This window comes from Dipodomys merriami, unplaced genomic scaffold, assembly GCF_024711535.1.
Source record: "Dipodomys merriami isolate MVZ:Mamm:240054 unplaced genomic scaffold, mDipMer1.0.p SCAF_7, whole genome shotgun sequence".
NCBI classification, from domain to species: domain Eukaryota; kingdom Metazoa; phylum Chordata; class Mammalia; order Rodentia; family Heteromyidae; genus Dipodomys; species Dipodomys merriami.
Window position 1 is genome coordinate 30,708,056 of NW_027206290.1, and position 21,945 is coordinate 30,730,000.

The window sequence follows — 21,945 nt, forward strand, 5'->3', positions numbered from 1 at the left end:
AGCAAAACTCAAACAAAACTGACTCAGGCTGGATACGCATGGCTCACGCCTGTAATGTAGCTACTCAGGAGGCTGAGATCTGAGGACTGCGGTTCAATGCCAGTCAGGCAGGAAAGTCCAGGATACTCTTATCTCCACTTAAACACTAAAAAGCTGGGAGTAGAGCTATAACTCAAGTAGTAGAGTCCTAGCCTTGAGCATAAAAAAAAAAAAAAATAAGCAGCTCAGGGACAGCCCATAGGCCCTGAATTAAAACCCTACGACTGGCACAAAAAGAAAAAAAAAGTGACTCAACAAAAATGCATGGACATTGCTGGGGCTGTAGCTCAGTGGTAGAGTTTTCTAACATGCTCAAAGTCCTGGGCTCAATCCCCAGCACTGCAGGAAGGAAAAACAGGTACAGTGATTCTAGCAGGTCCAGGCTTCTCTGCCTTTCAAACAATCCTTTCCCACATTCATTTTTTGTATGAGATTTAAGCAAAATATGACAGGAAAGAATGTATCTCAAAAGAGAGTCTTAGAAAAAAATTTAAATCACTCATAACTCCTGGGAAAAGGTTTACAACAGTGTATTTGATCACTTTTAAGGTTTTTTAATGTCACATTCAATACACGGCTGTAACATCAAAATATAGGTAAATTCAAAATTAACATGCTGCCATATCCAATTTCTTCATTCTTGAGAAAAAGAGCAAAGAAAAATTCCTCAAAGGGGAAGCACCGTTACTTTCAGTGAAACCCTCACAGCCTTCTCAGGCAGAGTCTAACTGGCTGTCGGGCATCTATCTGTCCACCAGCGTAGGACCTGACCTGTAACATTTGTCAATGTTTCTTGAATGGCTGGCTCAGTTCTCTTCAGGCCGATAATCCCAGGAATTGTGCAGGTCCACTACGACCGCAGAGCCATCACTACTCAAACACACCGAATCGGCAATAAGGGCCCTCAGTCTCTCCTCGCCGACATGAAAGCGGTGTAATTTGGGATAAGCCAGGAGTCTCTGCAGTGGTACGAAAAACTTGTCTCCTTCACAGAAGGGTTTGGGTGAACCCTCTATCCTGGTTTTCTCGGCCTCTGTGAAGACTGAGCCCAGCAGTAAGTGGGGGTTCCAGGAGGTGTCTGTGGTGGGTAGCTTGGGGCCCACTTCCTTCTTCCGTTCTCTCAGCATTCGCCCGTGGCACAATCGCAGATGGTCCACTTGGATCAACACTTCCCCAACCAACACAAATTTCAGCATCTTTTCCTGCTGTAAACTTGGGTAGGTGGTCGTATAAACCTGAAAGAAACAAAACACGCTGAATACAGGAAAAAGTTAAGGCCATCAGTAACTCTCTGCCACATAAGAATCAACTCTATATGTCTATGTGTGCTGTATGTCCTGCTCCTTGTAAACACCTCAACATCAGCACTGAGTTCAAATCCCTCCTCAAACAAAACAAAACCTGCAAATGCCTCAGTTGAAGCAGTTGGGGGTCAAACTACTCATATCCATGACCTATTTGCTTTCTGATTCTAATGCCAAATCCACAGTGAAGCTGCCACCAATTTACATCAACCCAATATTTCTACTTGGAATTAAAGGGGAAAGGGAGGGAGGGAGGGAAGGAAGGAAATCAGTTAAGAGTAATGGCACACAGGCTAAGGCAGGAAGGCTGCTTCATCCAGGAGTTCAAGGCTACTCTGGGCAACAGAGTTAAGACCCTGACCCAAAGAAAGAAAAAACAATAGAGCCTGGTACCAGAAGTTTACGCCTGTAATCCTAGCTCCTCAGGAGGCTGAGATCTGAGGTTCATGGTTCAATCAAAGCCAGCCCAAGCAGGGAAGGCCATAAAATCTCCCATTAAGCACCAAAAAAAAGCTGGAAGTGGAGTTGAGGCTCAAGTGGTAGAGCACCAACCTTGAGCAAAAAAAGCTCAGGGACAGGGCCTAGGCTCCAAGTATAAGCCCCAGGACCAACACACAAAAAAAAGAAAATAGAATAGTTAAGCCGAAGAGATGAATGTGTTCCTTTTGGAGGATCAGATGCTTTTGTGTATATTCTAGAAACGGAACCCAGGTCCTTGTGAGTGGTAGGTGAGGGCTGTTCTACAATGCTATGTTCCCAGCCCAGAGCTCAGTCTAATAGTCATTTCTTGAAGCTATCAGGGGAGAAGAAGTTGCTGGTTTTCTCTTTACAAATGAGGCTGCTTAAGTATTGCTTTGAAATACTCTAAGAATACCTCTAACAGACACTGTTCCTCATAAAATGTCTTGAGAAGAAGTGGTGCTGTAGCTCAAGTGGTAGAGCGCTAGCCTTGAGCTGAAGAGCTGAGGGACAGTGCTCAGGCCCAGAGTCAAGGCCCACGACCAACCAAAAAAATAAAAATAAATAAAAATAAATCTTTAAAATAAATGGGCTGGGAAGGTGGTTCAGTGGTAGAGTGCTTGTCTTGCATGCATGAAGCCTTGGGTCAATTCCTCAGCACCACATAAGCAAAAACGAAAAAAAGCTGGAAGTGGCGCTGTGGCTCAAGTGGTAGAGCCTTGAGCTGAAGAGCTAAGGGACAGCGCCCAGGCCCAGAGTTCAGGCCCAATGACCAGACCCCCCCCCAAAAAAAAATGCCTTGAGAAATGCCAAGAAGACACAGTGGCACACACCTATAATCTTGGTTACTAAGGCGGAGATTAGAAAGACTGCAAAAAGTCCACAAAATGCCATCTCAACACAAAAACCTGGGAACAGTGGTGCAGGTCTGTCAGATAACGAGGTTGAGATAACTATGGTAGGAGCATAAACATTGCGATCTGGGTTGGCCTGGGAAAAAGTAAGAACCTACCTTAAAACTACTCAGAGCAAAAAGGATTGGAGGCATGGCTCCAGTAGTAGAGCACCTGCCTACCAAGTATAAGACCTAGCACTCAAATCCTAGTACCATTAAAAAGATGAAGCCAAGTCCCAGTGCCTCATGCCTGTAAGCCTAACTACTTAGGAGGCTAAGAGGCTAAGATCTGAAGATTGCAGTTCAAAGCCAGCCCAGGCAGAAAAGTCCCCGTGAGACTCTTATCTCCAATTAGTGACTCAAAAGCCAGAAGTGGAGCTGTGGCTCAAAATGGTAGAACACTAGCCTTGAGTGAAAGAGCTCAGGGACAGTGCCCAGGCCCTGAGTTCAAGCCCCATGACTGACTCCCCCATACCCAAAAAATAAACCACCCAAGATGCCAGAAGTCTCTAGGGATAGAAACCAACATAGACCAACAACAGATCAACTCTAGTCATAGCCTTCAGGATCTTTCAAGACTAAGAACACTGACATTCATCTTGGAGATTTTCACCAAATTTTTAAAAATTCACCATCCCAACCAATGTACTTGCAAGGAGTTCCTCCTCACAAAGAATGCTTAATACTCACAGCTTTATAAACATGCTGGTCGTGCTGCTCTGAAGAACAGGATTCTAGAGCCTTCCCACTGGTTTTCCGGAAGACGCCTATCTGGGTACAGTACCCAACATGCTCAGCTCCCACTGGAGGCTCTCCTACCCCAGTGAACTCCACAGAGTAGTTATAGCAATTTGCCACTTGTAAAGCCCTGAAACAAAATAACAAGGAAAAAAGAGTCTCAACAAAGAACTAGTTTTAAGTAACTAAACAAGCATTAAATAAAGTCCAATCACAGTAGAAAACACAGAAAAGATAATAACAATTCTAATCCAGCTGTGGTGGTACACATCTGTAATCTAAGCACAAGGGAGGATTAGGCAGAAGGATCAGGGATTGAGTTCAAGGACAGTCTGGGCTACGCAGCAAGATCCAGTCTTAAGAAAACAAAAGCCAAACACTGGTGGCTCACACCTGTCATCCTAGCTACTCAGAGGCTAAGATCTAAGCACCTTGGTACAAAGTCAGCCTGAGCCAGAATGTCCATAAAACTCATCTCCAATTAGCCAGCAAAAATCCAGAAGTGGAGCTATGACTCCAAGTGGTAGAATGCCAGCCTTCAGTTAAAAAAAAAAAAAAAGCTAAGGGATAGCGCTCAGATCCTGAGTTTAAGCCCCAAAATTGACACATAAAAACTACATTAATAAATGTGTCAAAAACATAACAAAAATCTTCTAAGTGCCAGGTGCCAGTGGGCTACTCAGGAGGCTGAAATCTGAGGACTGTGGTTCAGAGCCAGCCTGGGCAGGAGTGAGACTCTTATCTCCAATAAACCACCAGAAGTGGCACTGTGGCTCAAGCCTTGAGCTGAACAGCTGAGTGACAGCACAGAGTTCAGGCCCCACGACAGACCCCCCCCTCAAAAAATCTTCTAAGTTACACATTCTTAGACCACTATATAATGCAGCAACAACAGCAAGGATTGCCTGGCTTCTGTGAGAAGCAGAGGCAGTAACATAGTACCGGTTTCCAAGTTACCACAAGAGTATGGAAAAGGCAAAGTTAAGGGGCAGGCAGAGAAAGAGAGGGGTAGATGAGGAGGAAATGGGAGCAAACCCAAGGGGCCACCCTTGGTCTGAGGCTCACCTCACAGCCCTTCCTCATTTTACATCTCATCCCAACCCCAAAGCTACAGATGCCTTCAACCCAAACAGCACCTGGCAGCCCTCACACCCTTTCCACAGCTGTCCAAGTGTGGTAGTTCCCTTGTGGATCTCTTTACCTGGAATTCTACTCAAGGAAGAAATAATTTAGGTAAGATATAAAGATTAAGGTTTACTGTTTAAGCTTTAAACTCCAGAAGGATTCCCAACAAACAAACAAAATCCTTGGGAACGAACCAGGTCTGAAACTCCACTCTGCTCCACTCAAATTTATGATCCGCATCTCTCAGGGTCACTGTAGGAAACAGGGGGTTGAATTCAGAGTTTGGTGTGCTGATGACAATCATGGCTGGTGACAGGTATCCAAATACCACTTCAGGAAATCTGGCCAGGTCATCTGAATCCAAATGTTCTATTCTAAAATGGTTAATAGGGGAAAATATAATGATTATAGCCTCACTTGAAAGTAAATAATTTAGCAAATTCCTAATCAATTCCTACTTGATTTAGCAAAAACAATTCCTATCTCATGTTGATTTCTCCCTTCTTTGAATATACTACTGCCATGACCCACCGCAATTATATATACTTTTTCCACATATTCTAATCCTTGCCTGCCCACCCTCAACTCTGCCCTCAGTACTCTCTTAACCAACACTAAGGTCCTTTGCTGTGCTCTAAAGAACTCATTGTCAAAAACTCCTCAAAAAGGTATCTGAGCTTGACCTCCTTGGTAAAATGTACCAAGAAAAAACAGTGGTCCTATAGAAAAAATACACTCCCTTGAGCTGGGAAGGTGGCTCAGTGGTAGAGTGCTTGCCTCACATGCATGAGGCCCTGGGTTCAGTTCCTCAGTACCACATAAGTAGAAAAAGCCAGAAGTGGTGCTGTGGCTCATGTGGTAGAGTGCTAGCCTTGAGCAGAAGAGCTGAGGGACAGCGCCCAGGCCCAGAGTTCAGGCCCCGGGACCAACAAAAAAAAATGCACTCCCTGGAGTGCAGGGTGGTAGAACGTGTGCGACACAAGCCCAGAGCACTGTGTTCAATCCTCAGTGCCAAAAATAAAGTTGGGCACCAGTGGTTCACATCTGTAATCCTAGCTATTCAAGAGGCTGAGATTAGAGAATCATGGAAGCCAGGCAGGAAAGTCTATGAGTCTCATATCCAATTAACTACCAAAATGCCAAAGGTAGAGCTGTGGCTCAAGTGGTAGAGCACCAGCCTTGAGCAAAAGAGATAAGGGGCTGAGTTTAAGCCCCAATACCATTTCAAAAAATAAATGAATAAATGAATGCGCAAGTGCTCAATCTAGTAATGAAGTAATAGACCCAGACAGAGAGACCTTCTACAAAATAATTAGCATGTACTCTTCAGAAATAAAGGATAGGGGGAAGGGGAAGCACAGAAATGGTGGGACAAAGGGTGAACTAATTCAGCAGTGGTACTTGCTAGACCCTACATTGAAAATGAACTATACAACTACACGGGGGGGGGGGGGGGGGGCCAAGGGGTAAGTGGGGGAGGACTGGGAGAAAATGAGGGAGGGGGTGAGATTGTTCAGGAAAAAATATATACTCATTACCTGACTTATTTAACTGTAATCCCTCTGTACATCACTTTTACAATAAAAATTTTTTAAAGAAATAGAGGATGGACTAGGGCTACAGCGCTAGGGAAAAAAGGGTTAAATGGCAAATGAAGCATACTGAGAAGACCTGTTCAGATTAAAGAACAGATACCCAACAGACATAGTAACTAAGAACATTGTGTGATCCTGGACTGGTTTAAACTATCATTAAATTTTTTAAATAACTATAGAAAGATATTACTGGAACAAGTGATGAATTTTTAGTATGGACTATACATTAGCTAGTAATATAGTAATAATATGTCACTGTTAAATTCCTTCATAAAGGATATTATGGTTATGGAAGGGAAGGCATTTTTTATTGAAAAAATGTGTTCAGCACACATAGGTAGAGGTAAAAAAAAGAAAACAGTGTCTCCAACTTACTTTCAAATTATTCAAAAGAAAAATACACATAGGAAATGAAGACAAGACTTAAGTAAATGTGATCAAAGGTAGGCAATCAGTGAATCTGGGTGATGGACAGGAGAGTTCCTTGTACCAATTCTGCAACTGCTATAAATTTGTTATTAGAAACATTAGCAGAAAACGAATCTGAAAAAATACTGATATTCTATCTAATCAATGTGCCCTAAAACAAAAGCAAAACAAGCAAGCAAACAACAACACCAACAAAAAAGAAACCCGGGCTGGGAAGGTGGCTCAGTGGTAGAGTGCTTGCCTAGCAGGCATGAAGCTCTGGGTTTGATTCCTCAGCACCACATAAGCAGAAAAAGCCTGAAGTGGCGCTGTGGCTCAAGTGGTAGAGTGCTAGTCTTGAGCTGAAGAGCTCCAGAGGGACAGCGCCCAGGCCCAGAGTTCAGGCCCCATGACCAACCAAAAGAAAAAAGAAAAAAAAAAAAGAAATCCCACAAGTCATAGACACTGACAAAACTGCTACAAAGAGCTCAAGCTTCAAATGAATTTCCAGGGAAACCAAGAGCTACATAGAATAACGTACATGAATAACGTAATGAGCCCATCTCCTTCCGTGACTACAAGGACACCCTTATCAGCACAGGGGCCCCTAATTCTCAGGACTGTGATAAGCATCACATTGTCTCACAAACTTTCAACCAGATACAGGAAGCAGCACTAAATTTAGATGAACTGATGAGCTGTTACTCTTCTAGCCTAACCCTCTCCCAGCAGCCATAGCTGATTCTCTTGAATCCTCTTGCCCTGCTTGGCTTCTTTGTACTCTCTACACAATTCTATACACTGAAACTTAAGGTATTACAGTTCCCTGTGAAATGTCCCCCACAGGCTCCTATGTTGAGACGCAAGACTCCAGCAGGTGGCACTATTTCAGAAACTTTACAAGGTGAGGCCTATTTTGGAGGAAGGAGGTTATTAAGAGTTGTATTCTGGAGAGGCAGATTGGCCCTGGCTCCTTCTGTCCCTCTCTTCTTCCTGGCCACCATGAAGTAACTCTCTCTACGATGATGTTCTGCCTTGCTATCGGCCCACAGCAATAGAGCAAGCTTGCTATGAAATGAAATTCCTGAATCCTTTAAATTATCTCTTGGTATTTGTCGCAGCAAGGAGAAGTCTAATACATGTGGCCAGCGCATAACATAATTCTGCTACAATAAGTGGCTGCTTCACAATACATTAGAAAATAGGAGAAGTGGGGATTAGTAATATGCTCAGGAAAGAGCTTAGCATATATAAACCATAGGTTCAATCTCCAGCACTGAAAAATTGATATACTTATGGATAAACAGTAAAACCAAAATACTAGTTGCCTTTTATTTAGCGGGGGGGGGGGGGGGGGGGGGGGGGGGGGAGGTGGGGGAGGGGGGTGTTCAGGGGGATTACTAAGGTCCTCATACTTGTTACAAACAGGCACTCTACCATTTAAGCCACACCACCAGCACAGTGCCATTCTAATTTTTTTTTGGGGGGGTGGGGGGGGTCCGGTCGTGGGGCCTGTACTCTGGACCTGGGTGCTGTCCTTCAGCTCTTCAGCTCAAGGCTAGCACTCTACCACTTGAGCCGCAGCACCACTTCCGGCTTTTTTCTTTTGCTTATGTGGTGCTGAGGAATCGAACCCAGGGCCTCAGGCATGCAAGGCAAGCGCTCTACCACTGAGCCACCTTCCCAGCCCCCAGTGCCATTCTAATTTATTCACTGTTCCTTTGATCTTCCTAAGTTTCCTGTAACTAATATCGAACATTAATTAGGTGCCTAAAATATGTCAGGCAACCAAAAAGGAGTGGGGGGGCGGGGGTAAACTTTCTACTCAGGAGGAATAGTTCCATTACTGAACATTAGAAATCAACCTAAATACACCATTAAGCAAACCAATCTCAAAGTAAGCCTATTAATATTAAAAGATGTTATTAAGCCAGGTGCCAGTGGCTCACATCTGTAATTCTAGCTACTAAGGAGGCTGAAATCTGAAGATCGATTCAAAGCCAGCCTGAGCAGAAAGGTCTGTGAATCTCTTATCTCCAATTAGCCCCATGAAAAAAAGAAAAAGAAAACTGTGTGCCCAGGAACAAAAAAAAAAAAAAAAAAAAATGAGTGTGAAGCATAAACCTTGTTTGTAAACACTGGTCCCATATAAAGTACACAACTCCTTTGTAGAACAGTTCATTCCAGGGTTGGGGAAGGAATGGTGGGAGAGGAGCCTAGAACATTTTGTAATGTCAGAAAAAAGTGATTACAAATAAGACATATCACAAAGACATCAATTTGATAGGCCTCCTCGGTGAGAAAGCCTGAGATAATGAACAAGAAAATAAATGCAGTAATAAATCACAAACCATTTAAGTGTGAGAATAAGTGTGTGCGTGTGTGTGTGTGTGTGTATGTGTGTGTGTGTGTGTGTGTGTGTGTGTTGTCTGGGGGCGTGCCTATCAAGTTATAATAGCACATATCTATAATCCCAGCACTAGGGGCAGGAAGATGACTACTGCAAGAGGATAATAAAGGAATTCATGAGTTATGGGAGAACTGTTATGCATAGTAAAATGCCAGGGATAATATATAAATGTAGAAGGAAAACTGGAGTTGCAGAACACATTTGCCACCATTTTAATAAAGACAAGTCAGACAAGAAGCACTGGTGATGCTAAATCTAGGTAAATATAGATAAGGAAAAAAATGTCTACATAAACTCAGTAAGCCTCTACCCAGATTACCTGCTCATGGTGTGGAAAAATCAAACCAGCAATAATACACAAGAGCAAACACCATGACTGGGAAGATCAAAATTAGCATTGAAGAGACAGGCAAGCATCATATGCACCCAATGGGATGCCCGGGGAAGGACCTGGATACCCTTTGCAGTGACCTAAACACTTAGGGTACTAACATTATTGAAGCTAATTCTCCCTTGTTGTTACTAGAGTTTAAAACTTACAATTCGATGCATGTTATCAAGTCAAATCCAAGCAAACGAGAGTCTCTCTCCACAACAGATCCATGATATAAGGTAACAGTCAAATCCAGATCCCGGGGTTTTACAAATTCTCCCAAATAGGGAGATAAATGATGTCTGAAAAAAAAAAATGATTGCAAAAGTAAGAAACATTCTCAACACAAAAGTTATTTAGAAGTTCTCACACTGGGGGTGGCTCCGTGGAACAGTGTTTACCTGGGCTTTATCCCTAGCCCTATAAAAATAAAAAGAAGCTGAGCATTGGTGACTCAACCCTGTAATCCTAGTTACTCAGGAGGCTGAGATCTGATGATCAAGGTTCAAAGCCAGCCCAGGCAGAAAAGTCTATGAGACTCCTAATCTCCAACTAAGCACTCAAAAATCTGGAAATGGAGCTGTAGCTCAAGTGGCTAGCCTTGAGCAAAAAATCTCCTGGACAGTGCCCAAATCTTGATTCAATCCCCAGGAATGACAAAAAAGTAAAAAAAGAAAAAGAAAAGGAAATTCTCACTAGCTATATAACTCAGAACTTTCTACCTACAGTGATGTAAATCTGCCTTTGCTGTTTACCTCATCTTCACAAACTAAACAGTAAGTCCTAGGGTAACTTCCTCTAATAGCGGGAAGTTACTGGCCAAGGAGAACAAGATTCTGAATATCAGCTATTGTTCTCGTTTGAATATTTGGTCTTCCAGCTCTCTTTGAACCAATAATGTTCGGCTTTGTGTTCTTTAGGGAAAAAAAAGTAACCTGTGGAAATGTGATCTATCAGAGAAGTGGAAAGTGGAAAGGGAAATAGTGGAATGAAGGAGCCAAGCACACCTGGAGTAGACTTGCTTTATAAACCCACTACCACCACCACTGCCGCCGCCACCGCCACTTTAGCGACCACACTCAAAACCAATGCTCTTGGAAAACAAACCACATCCCCATCATATCACTAAGTATTACCCATTAGACTGTAATTTTTCCACATCGATATCTACCCCAACAAGCAGTTGAATGCATGGGTAGATTTTTAGCAGCCTTAGGAGCTCAGTATCACCACATCCCAGGTCTGCAACCTGTAGATGAGACAGAATATCATTTCAAAGACATTTGTAGCCACAGAAGTATGGACAACAATACTGGGGAGGTGGGAGATTGTGTAACAGTAGTAAACCACAATAAAATTATTATATAGAACAGTCTTTTGGGTAGTATATTGTACACAAAAAGCAAATTAATCTGAGACTTTATACACCTGAGTATACGTAAGTGACAATGGTGAAAATAAAAGAAGTTCCTATTCCCAAATAATTGAGATCTATTGGATGAATGAAAAAGGGAGAAAGATGGGGACATGTTCACATAGAATCAGAACTTGGAGTCTTAAACATTCTTGGTATGTTTCAGCAAGAAATGCTCTTACCACACAAAGTTTCACAAAGTTTTCACAAAGCCTCATTAATTGTTTTGATAAAACAATCACAGCAAACCACATGTCATTCTCAATTAATCTCCAAACACCTAAAAAGACCATTTGAGATGCTTTGAGTACAGATGTACATAACGGCACAGACTTCAACATCTGCATCTTTGCGCCCATGTGCAGAGACAGACACAGTGCAGTTAAAAAAAAAAAAAAAGGGAAGCCCACACATACTGAAGAATCTTACCTGAGTTTAACACAGGGAAGAAAAAGAAACCTAGAAGTTCATCTTACCAACATCTAGTTTACAGCTAGAATAGCAAGTCCATGAGGATACTAATCAGGTATATATGTTCATCTATGTACGAAATCATGACTTTCCTCAGAAGTTGAAGAGCAGACCTGTTAAGCCATTATCAAAGCTTGTTCCTTTTTCTTTTTCATGTGTTGTCCAGACTAGTCACAAACTCCTAGGCTTAAGCAATCCACTTGCCTCGGCCTCCCAAATGGCTATGACTACAAGTGTGGGCCATCTTGGCGCACTTACCTAATTTACAAACAATCGCAACACCTGTGGCCACAATACCAGTTTGATGCTCTAACTCCAAAAATGTGGACTCTACAAGATCAATCATATACAATTAAGATTCTCTTCCCGTTTAAGCATGGCAATGTTGACCTCCACCTGATCCCTGTGCTCCTGGTAAGAGATTAAAGGATCTGCTAGGCTTTATGTTCTGAGAAAGGAACTCTGCAAGGAATAACAGCCTCCATAAGCCAAATAAGATGACATTTCCACTCTGTTGCTTCTGAAGAATGAAAACAAAATTCCCTTAACCACACTTTCCCTTAATGACTCTTTCTTCCTTGTTCTACGCCTCTCCTCTCCGCTATGACCTGAGCAGGAGCAAATACAGTCTCTCTACAAGAATCCCCCACAGTGGCACACGCCTGTAGTCCTACTTCCTCAAGAGAATGAAGCACAGTCCCTTGAGCCCAGAGTTCAAGACCAGCCTAGACAACATAGTCAGACCCTATCTCAAAAAAAAAAAAAAAAACAAACACCAGGTGCTGGTGGCTCACATTTGTAATCCTAGCTACTCAGGAGGCTGAGATCTGAGGAGGCAGATCTGAGCCTAGGCAGGCAAGTCCGTGAGGCTCTTATCTACAATTAAGCACCAAAAAATCTGGAATGGAGGCTGTAGCTCAAGTGATAGAACAGCAGCCTTGAGCAAAAATGTTCAGGGCTAATGCCCAGATCGGTCCTGAGTTCAAGCCCCAGGACAAGACACACACACACACACACACACACACACACACACACACACACACACACACACACACACACACACACACACACACACACACACACACACACACACACACACACACACACACACACACACACACACACACACACACACACACACACACACACACACCCCTCCTCATAATTTAGCTGAACTCATGGCTACTATGCTTAACGCAAGACACCTAGAGATCTTGGTCAAGGCTTGCTTTCCCGGTGGGCAAACCTGTCTGAACTTAGGAAGCTGAAGCAGTAGAATCACTTGAGCCCAAGAGTTTGGAACTAGCCTACGCAACAGAACCAGACCTCTCTTTGGACTGGGGTTGTAACTCAGTGGTTCAGCACTTGTCTAACATGCCAAAGCCCTGAGTTGAATCTCCAGCACAAGGAAGGAAAGAAGAAAAGAAAGAATTTCACTTTACTCCTTACTAGTGTTGACAAACACTTGATAGGATCGACTTAGTACTTAAATGTTTGGAAATCAAGATACCTACCTTCTTGGGTCTATGACGATCCACTAAATCTCTAACAAACTGGTATCGTTGCTTGTATAGTGGAGGTTTAAACTTTATTACCTTCTCTGGGCAAACTTCTTCAAAATTATGAGCCACCACACTATTGCACTGAAAGCATTAAAAAAAAAATCATTAGGCAGCAGTGCACTTCCTCCACAGTCCTTATGCCTTAGTTTCCATGGAAAGGAACATCACCCATAAATCTACTTAAAACCAACCATTAGAAGCCACTAAAGGGATGGGCTTTTATAGACTGTACTGCCAAAGCCTATGGTCTGGATAGACAGGGAGCTAGAAAATACTTTACTAATTAAGATTCCACCAAACTTCAGTCACCTCCTCTAAGCCTCTACCAGGCATGTTAATAATCTCAGACTAGTCTCTGACCTGCATAGCACAGTTTTAGCAAGAATTTGACTAATCAGCTCACAACAAATCTTGCTATTATTTGATTTATGATCACTTTCATGATCTAATCAAAAACTCAAAGTAAGTTTATTTGAAAGTAAAAGGAGAGCATGAAGAAAGCAATGGAGGAGTTCTACTAATCAAAGTTTATTGCCTACTACTTATGTCCAAACTCATGGCCTTCAGCAGGATTCCTAGTAAATATTTTTTTTTTTTGGGTCCGGTCGTGGGGTCTGAACTCTGGGCCTGGGTGCTGTCCCTCAGCTCTTCAGCTCAAGGCTAGCGCTCTACCACTTGAGCTATAGTGCCACTTCCGGCTTTTTTTTTTTTCATTTTGCTTATGTGGTGCTGAGGAATCGAACCCAGGGCCTCAGGCATGCAAGGCAAGCACTCTACCACTGAGCCACCTTCCCAGCCCCTCCTAGTAAATATTTATGACAAGAACCTTACTAGCCTTAATGCTTCCTCTTAACCACCTATCCACTCACACTATGCTCCACATTTTACCCCTTGGATTCAAAGACGCAGCTGCCTTTGCTGTATGCATCTAGGTTGAAAAGCCCTTCAGCCGTGCTCTTGCAATAGTCCTAAATTAATTCAGGTTAATCTTTCCTTCAATAGACTCTCTCCCAAAAAGGAGGATTTATAAGGCTAATCTATAAAGCTGCTATTGCTGGTTCTATATACCCATATTATAATAAAGGAGTAGACTAAAAGGTCCTTGATATCTAGAGTAACTGTTCAATAAAAATAAGAGGTAGAGCTCTTGCCTTGCATGTGGTCCACAGCAGTACAAACACATTGCATACATGCAACTCTCTTTCTGTGCTGGTAATCCATCACAGAGCCTCGTGCATGCTAGGCAAACACTACACCAATGAGCTATACCTCCAGCCCGATGACTATTTTTAAATAAAATTGATGCCTACTGAACTGCAAGGATCTACAGCTTGGGTTTCTCAAGTGCGGGCCCCAAACCAGTGGCATCTTCACCTGGAAACTTTATACAAATGAAAATTCTTGGGCATCAATCAAGACCTCCTTAAACACACTCCACATTTAAAAATCTCTAGGTAAACTGGATGCCAGTGGCTCACACCTGTAATCCCAGCTATTCAGAAGGCTGAAATCTGAGGCTGATGATTCAAAGCCCAGGTAAACAAAAAGCTGTGGAGCTGTGGCTCTCAAGTGGTAGAGTGGAAAAACTAAGCAAGAACATGAGGCTCTGAGTTCAAACCCCAGGACCAACACACACATTTGCACATTCATCCCAAACTGTGTTTTTTTGGGGGGGGAGGGGGAAGTAACTCTATATTACTTTGGATACACCCAATGTGGATATTTCCTGCATGTGTCACCTCTTTTAGTTCAACATCCTCCTAAATGGATGTAGATTTTGCTTGTAATCTCCTCACAGTACACCACTGTAATAACTCCTAGTCATTATAAGAGGATATGAATGGTAGCATTTACCAGAATGTTCTTTTCTTCCATTTCCATTTTGTTTCCAAGTTGGGGTTGAGACAAAACGCAGATATATCCTTCAAACTCTGTATAAGGCAATCAGCAGCCACTGAGCTGTAAGTATCAAATATTCACTTTTATAAGATGTCTGGAAAGGACAGCCAGACAAGACGGAAAAGAGACTGAGCTCTTTCCCTTCCTCAAGTTTTATCATGAAACACAGGAATTGTTTGAGCAGACAGGTTCATCTCCTAAATCAACATTCCCTCCTTTTACTATTGTTTCAACGTGGTAACAAACTTCAGAGTCCTGCCTGTTTTCACTGCTTAGGTATACTCAACCTCATCCACATGGCTCCCGGGAACTTTTTCACGATGGAAACTTTGAGGGGGAACGGGGAAGTGTGGGAGAGGAAGCCTTTCAGACACTAAGGACGCTGCAACATGGATCCAGTTCCCTCCGAGCTTTTACATGGTGAACCCTCGAATGCACAGATCCCCCATCTACTGCCCACTCCCACTGAGCCTCGAGTTCGAGCCCCAGGTCCAACTACCAGCTCTTAAGGCAATTCCCTCCTGGCGATGAAGAGATCCTGCATGGAAGAGCACACGGGCCATCTTTAGGAAGCGTCCCGGGTCGCAACTCTTACCTTCCAGTCGGAGGCCAGCCCGAGGTGCGAAGCCCAGCAGCGGGCAGGCGGCCGGGGGTGAAGCGCCCAGGCCGCGGCCGCCGCCCCCAATTTAACTCCAAGGCCCCGCCCCCGGCGCCCCGTGCGGCGCGGTCACGTGACGTTACCCGCCCGCCGCCACCCCTGCGCTGCCCCGCCGCTGCCGCCGGGTGCGCTCAGTCTCCGGCCCGATCCGGCCCGACGCCGCCGCCCTGCGCAGGACCCATCCCTCCAGGCTCCGGACTCCAAACGCGTCGGTTTTGGGGGGGGTCTCAACGGCCGCAGTGGCGCATGCCCCGAGGCCATTTTCGAGGTCTTCATCCGAACCTTGCGGGGGGAAACCACGACCCCCCCCTCCCCACGCCCCGCCACGTCCCCGGCCTCGCGCTGCGGCCTTCCGCCCCGGGTCGGCAGGGCTGTTGGGTTCCTGGCGCGTCCCCCTCCCGCCCCCACGCCCCGTTCGAGGCTCCGCGTCCGCCTGAAAGATCTAGAAACGGTCCTGGCCAATAGCAGGTGACACATGGGGCCGGCCCGCTGCGGCCCGCGAGAGCCGACCTCTGACCCCGGGGCAGGTCACCTACGGAGGCCTTGGGGACTGTAGGCGGGGTACTCTTGATCCCAAACCCCGAAATACCAAGAGCGGGGTTCTTCCAGCTACCCACCCCCCCACACACACACACCCCAACCCAACCGGCTTTTTGAATCCACAGGCAGTAGGCCGGGCTTCTGACCCCAGAAAAGGTCATCTGTGTCCCGGCCAGAGTCTCCAGCTGGACATTTTATAGGTAAAGAGATGCCGAGCTGTTACTGTGAGTGTTTGGGGAGAGCTGGAAGGAAAGAGCCCGGGAAGGTGCCGTGCTGGCAAGATGTACTCCAGTTTGAAAAGTCACACCCCCCCCCCCCCATCGCGTGACCAGGGAGTGAAGCTGGAGCTCTACCTCTCGCGAGAGGACAGGCTTGAGCGCGCTCCCGCCGCAGTCAGCCGCCTGCCTCGCCTTCTCGGAGCCCCGCCCACTTCTCGTCTTCATGTTCCCCCCACCTGGAACCAGCCCGCGGGCGGGCGTGACGTCACGACGCCGTGCGTGGCGGCGGCGGCGCAGGGGGCGGGTCCGCCGCAAGGCGTCGAAGGAGGAGGAGGAAGTTGCTCCCACTACGCCCATCGCCGGGCGCGGAATGGAGTCCTCGTCCACGCCGCCGCGTCGCCTCCAGCTCCCGTCCGTGTGTTCTCGGCGCCGCTGCTACCCTCCCTCAGGCCCGCCGCTTACCCCGGGGGTCTATGGAAGGAATGGAAGGACCCCCCCTCAACCTGGCTCATCGACGGAGCAGACGAGCAGACCGTTATTATTGGCTTCGGGGAACTACCAAGAGGCCATTTCTAATCACAAAAGGGCTGCGGGCCCTTGTATCGCTGGAATCGCCGAGGGATCGCCAGGTGAAACGGCTCCTCCCCATCCGAGAGAGGTGGGAAGCTCAGCAGCACACAGACGTGGCTACCCATCCTCGGGCATCTCCGGACCCCTGGGCTGCGCAGGGCCAGAGACCCCTCCTTTCTCACCAGGACAGCCCTTCTGTGCAGACACGCCTTCCTGACACTGATGGGGGTCTTTGACCCAGACGCAGACACACGACCATTTTTACTTCAGCAGAAGAGTGAACCCACAGAGCCTAGCGTTGGAAGCCAAGCCCCCAAAAGGTGCCCAAAACCATGATAGAGGAGCAGGCAACCACAGCTGCAGAACTGAAGAGGCACGTGGAGTTGCTTGTGGCTGAGAATGAAAGATAAAGAAAACAACTAAAAGCAGAAAAGGCCAGACTACTGAAAGGTCCAGTAGACGAGGAGCTGGACGTCGATGCTGACTTTGTAGAAAAGTCTTGAGTTGGGGAGCTTGCCACCACAGGCAGAGAACAGCCACAGCCTCGTCAACTTGGCAGGTTTGTGGCAAATACCAGGAAAGCCAAGGACATTCCAATACCCAGTCTTCCTCCCTTGGATTTTCCTTCTCCAGAACTTCCACCGATGGAGCTCTCTGAAGATACTCTGAAAGGACTTATGATTAATTAAAATGAAAGCCATTAGAGAGGTCAGAAAAGGAAATTATTCAGTAACAGATCAGTCACTCCAGACATGAATAAAAAGGGAAAACCACACCTGAGGGTAATCCTGGAAATATGTCATCGTCTGGCACAACCTGGGAGAAGAGGCTTGCCAGGACTTGAAAACAGTCACTGCGAAGTGTGTCGCATACCTGATTCACTGACTTGAGCTAATGATTCCAACTTGGCAGGCACTAAACTTTTGGAGGTTTGTTCTCCTGATACAAACCAAATGGCTACCTAGAATAAGAATTTTTGTTAGCTTCAGTATTAAGTGTATAAAAATAGTATGTCACACATAATTTGTAATGCCATAAATGATAATGCAAACCCTAAGTAATAGGGTAGCCTAAGGGGCTGCCTTGTATCTGAAAATGCTTTCTATCATGCAGTGACTATGCATTCTGCTATACACATTCTGTTTGTTTAAACTATATGTGCCATGTTCCATACTTTGCCTACTCATAACATGATGATAACCTCAAGACTATCAGGAAAAATATTTAAATTTCCATTTTATGAAGGAACCAAATTTTAGTTATGCTTTTTAAAGAAAATTACCAGTTTACATAATTAATCAAAGTGCATTTTAATTTCTAACATTATTATATAATGCATCATTTGAAAATACCAAGGAGCTTGCCCATGTAATTGTAACCCCTTTGTATAGTATTTTCACAATAAAAAAATTAAAATTAGCCGGGCGCTGGTGGCTCACGCCTGTAATCCTAGCTACTCAGGAGGCTGAGATCTGAGGAACGCGGTTCAAAGCCAGCCCGGGCAAGAAAGACCGTGAGACTCCTATCTCCAATAAAGAACCAGAAAACCGGAAGTGGCGCTGTAGCTCAAGTGGTAGAGCGCTCGCCTTGAGCTGAAGAGCTGAGGGACAACGCCCAGGCCCAGAGTTCAAGCCCCACGACCGACAAAAAAAAAAAAAAAAAAAATTAAAATTAAAAAAAGGAAATACCAAGGAGATATCCTTTGTGTTTAATGATGCATGAGTAAAGTTGGCAATATTTGATTGTAAGAAATCAATAAAGTAATTGTGCTTCAAAAAAAAGAAAAGCCAAAGACATGGGTTTGCTATTCTGTTCATAGGCTAGTAGTATACCATAAATGGTTTTTCTAACAACACTTTTCTAACAACACATTATATGCAAAAGCATTCAGTTGTAGGGTAGCACAAAGATGTTCAACTCTTGATTTTGGTATTTTGGAGCCTAGCCTTATGAAGGGGAAAAATAACATTTTTCTTTCTTTTTGGCAGTGGTGGGGCTAGAACTCTGGGCCTGGACACTGTCCCTGAACTCTTCAGCTCAAGGCTAGTGCTCTACCACTTGAGCCAGTGCCACTTCGGTTTTCTAGTGGTGTATTGGAGATAAGAGTCTCATGGACTTTCTTGCCCCCGCTGGCTTTGAACTGGGATCCTCAGATCTCAGCTTCCTGAGTAGCTAGGATTACAGGCATGAGTCACTGGCAACCAGCTGGAAAAATAACTTGCTCCACAGATATGATGCTAACATTATGCCAAAGAGGTTCTTACTGGCCTAGGTAATCTGCAGGCGGTGTTTCATTTTGTTTTTTGTGGGGGAGAGGGGAGCCAGTACTGAACCCCTTAGCTTCTTGTTTGTTTTGTTTTCCCAGTCCCTGGTCTCTGTCCCTGAGCTCCTTTTGCTCAAGGCTAAGTGCTCTACCACTTGAGCCACCGTACTACTTCTGGCTTTTTTGAGTAGCTTATTGGAGATTTGCAAATTTTCCTCCCCAGACTGGCTTCAAACCATAATCTTCAGATTTCAGTCTCCTGAGTAACTAGGATTACAAGGCCTGAGCCACCAGTACCCAGCAGCCCCTTAGCTTTTTTGCTCGTCTGATACTCTACAACTTGAGCCACAGCTCCACTTACAACTTTTTGAAGCTAGAATTAATAGGCACCACCGCTGCTGAATCTGCAATTTTAAAAAGACTTTCTTGACTAAAGAATCATATTTCTTGCTACCAGATATAATTTAAATAGAACCTTTAAACAGCATATAAACAAATATTTGTTCATAAGCAGGGTAATATACGTTAGCCAAATGATGGAAACAACCCAAATGCTATCAGTGAGTGAATGATGAACAAAATTGTTTGACATACAATGAATTAATAAGCTTTAAAAGGACAGAAAATTGGGCATAGTGGCACAGGGCCAACTGCTCCTCCAGCGGTACAGGTAGGAGGATGACAAGTTGGGAGAGCAGCCCAAGCAACTTAAACTTTGTTTTAAGAGACAATGAAGTGCTGGGATAAAACTCATGGTAATGAGCTTTTTTAACATGAAGTTTTATCAGGTTGCTTTTTATTTTTTGTTTTTTTGTCAGTCATGGGACTTTAACTCTGGATCTGGGTACTGTCCCTCAGCTCTTCAGCTCAAGGCTAGCACTCTACCACTTGAGCCACAGAGCCATTTTTGTTTTTCTGGTTGTTTACTGGAGATAAGAGTCTCATGGGCTTTCCAGCCTGGGCTGGCTTTGAACCGAGATCCTTGATCTCAGACTTCTGAGTAACTAGAACTAAAGGCCTGAGCCACCAGCACCTGGCTTAATCAGTATATTTCAAAATCCCTAGGAATGCTCTGAAAAATGTTATTCAAATAGGAATCTAGGGCTGGGAAGGTGGCTCAGTGGTAGAGCGCTTGCCTTGGGTTCGATTCCTCAGCACCACATAAGCAAAAAGAAAAAAAGCTGGAAGTGGCGCTGTGGCTCAAGTGGTGGAGGGCTAGCCTTGAGCTGAAGAGCTGAGGGACAGTGCCCAGGCCCAGAGTTCAGGCCCCACAACCGGACCGCCGCCCCCCCAAAAAAATAGGAATCTAGAAGTGGATAATATTCTGGATGCATTTGACCTGCCAAAACTGAACCAATAGAAAATAAGCCACTTAAATAGATCTATAATAACCATTAAGATTGAAGCAGTAATAAAAAAAAAAAATCTCCCGACAAAAGCTCAGAATCCAATGGATTCTTTCAGACATTTAAAAGACTAACATCGCGAGGCACTGATAGCTCATGTCTGCAATCCTGGCAACTCAAGAGGCTGGGCAGACAAATCCAAGAGATCTTCATTTGAACTCACAAAAAGCTAGAAGTGGAGCTGTGCTCAATTGGTAAAGAATGAGGCCCTGAGTTCAAGTCCCAGTTTGAACACACACACACACACACACACATACACATATCTACAGACAATCCTCAAATTTTTCCATGAGATAGGAAAGTAATACCACCAATTTCTATCAATCCAGTGTTTCACTAACCCCAAACCCAGACAAGGACACAAAACAATTGTAGACAAATCTCTTTAATGAATACTGCTGTGAAGATTCTTAATTAAATATTTGTAACTGAATTTAACATGTTTTAAAAGGCCATACACCAAGATCAAAATTAGTTTTATCCTGTGGTTGCAATGGTAATTTCACATATACAAATCAATAAATGTACTACAGCTTATAAGCAGCATAAAGGAGGGGGAAATCATATGATCATATCATTGCAGAAAAAGCCTGTGACAAAATTCATTAACCTTTTATAAAAGTTCTGAAAAAAACAGGAATGTACTGAACATAGTAAAAGCTATATATGACAAACCTATAGCCAACATTATATTAAATGGAGAAAAATACATCATATTATTTTATTTTAATTGAACTCAGTTTTTTATTTTATTTTCTTGTAAAGATGCTATACAGAGTGATTAGAGTTATGTCAGTAAGATAATGAGTTCATTTCTTGTCGAGCATTGTTACCCCCTCCTTTGTTTTCCTCTCACTATCCCTTCCCTCCCCTACCTTTCCCACTCCTCTCCCCCAAAGTTAATAAAGTTTGTTTTCAACATCGTGTCTTCTATCATTGTTGCAATGGGTCATCCTGTATCATATTCTTTAAAGTTGGAAATGAGACAAGGGTGGCCACTCTTCCCTGCTTGTACTCAATATAGTACTGTAGTTCCTAGCCAGAGTATACAGGAGGGGAAAGAAATAAAAATGGGCTTAAATGGGAAGGAAGAAATCAAATATTTTCTGATGACATAATCCTAAACTCCAAAAACTCTAAAAATGGGCTGGGGAGGTGGCTCAGTGGTAGAGCGTTTGCCTTGTATGCATGAGGCCCTGGGCTCGATTCCTCAGCACCACATAAGCAAAAAGAAAAAAGCCGGAAGTGGCGCTGTGGCTCAAGTGGTAGAGCGCTAGCCTTGAGCTGAAGAGCTGAGGGACAGCACCCAGGCCCAGAGTTCAGGCCCCACGACCGGACCCCCCGCCCCCCCCCCCAAAAAAAAAAAACTGTAAAAATCCCACCAAAAAAAAAAACCCTCCTAAATTTGAAAAACAGTTTCAACAACATAAGAGGATATAAAATGAACACTCAAAAGTCAGCAGCTTTTCTATATACCAACAAGAAACAGTCTGAAAACAAAATCAGAAAAACAGCGCCAATCACAGTAGCTTCAAGGGCAATAAAGTATCAGAGTATAACTTAATCAAGGATATGAAACTAAAACCTTAAAGAAATCA

General features: G+C 44.3%; 1 protein-coding gene and 1 pseudogene across 2 annotated transcripts; one reads left to right on the forward strand and one right to left on the reverse strand.

The window, feature by feature from the left end:
• Window positions 1–575: 575 nt before the first annotated feature.
• Window positions 576–16,176, reverse strand: Henmt1 (HEN methyltransferase 1). 2 transcript variants are annotated; one of them, XM_070007386.1, is made up of 8 exons: window positions 16,037–16,176; window positions 14,648–14,752; window positions 12,746–12,874; window positions 10,483–10,595; window positions 9,514–9,648; window positions 4,755–4,934; window positions 3,388–3,565; window positions 576–1,274 (listed from the first exon to the last, which is right to left on the reverse strand). In XM_070007386.1, the coding sequence occupies exons 2-8, from the start codon at window positions 14,672–14,674 to the stop codon at window positions 846–848; spliced, it is 1,191 nt and encodes a 396-aa protein (XP_069863487.1). In that variant the 5' UTR covers window positions 14,675–14,752; window positions 16,037–16,176; the 3' UTR covers window positions 576–845. The 2 variants fall into 2 exon arrangements, with proteins under 2 accessions (XP_069863487.1, XP_069863486.1); XM_070007385.1 differs by lacking the exon at window positions 16,037–16,176 and adding an exon at window positions 15,288–15,383.
• Window positions 16,177–16,440: 264 nt separating this feature from the next.
• On the forward strand, window positions 16,441–21,235 carry LOC138816436 (nuclear receptor-binding factor 2 pseudogene; annotated as a pseudogene).
• Window positions 21,236–21,945: the final 710 nt, after the last annotated feature.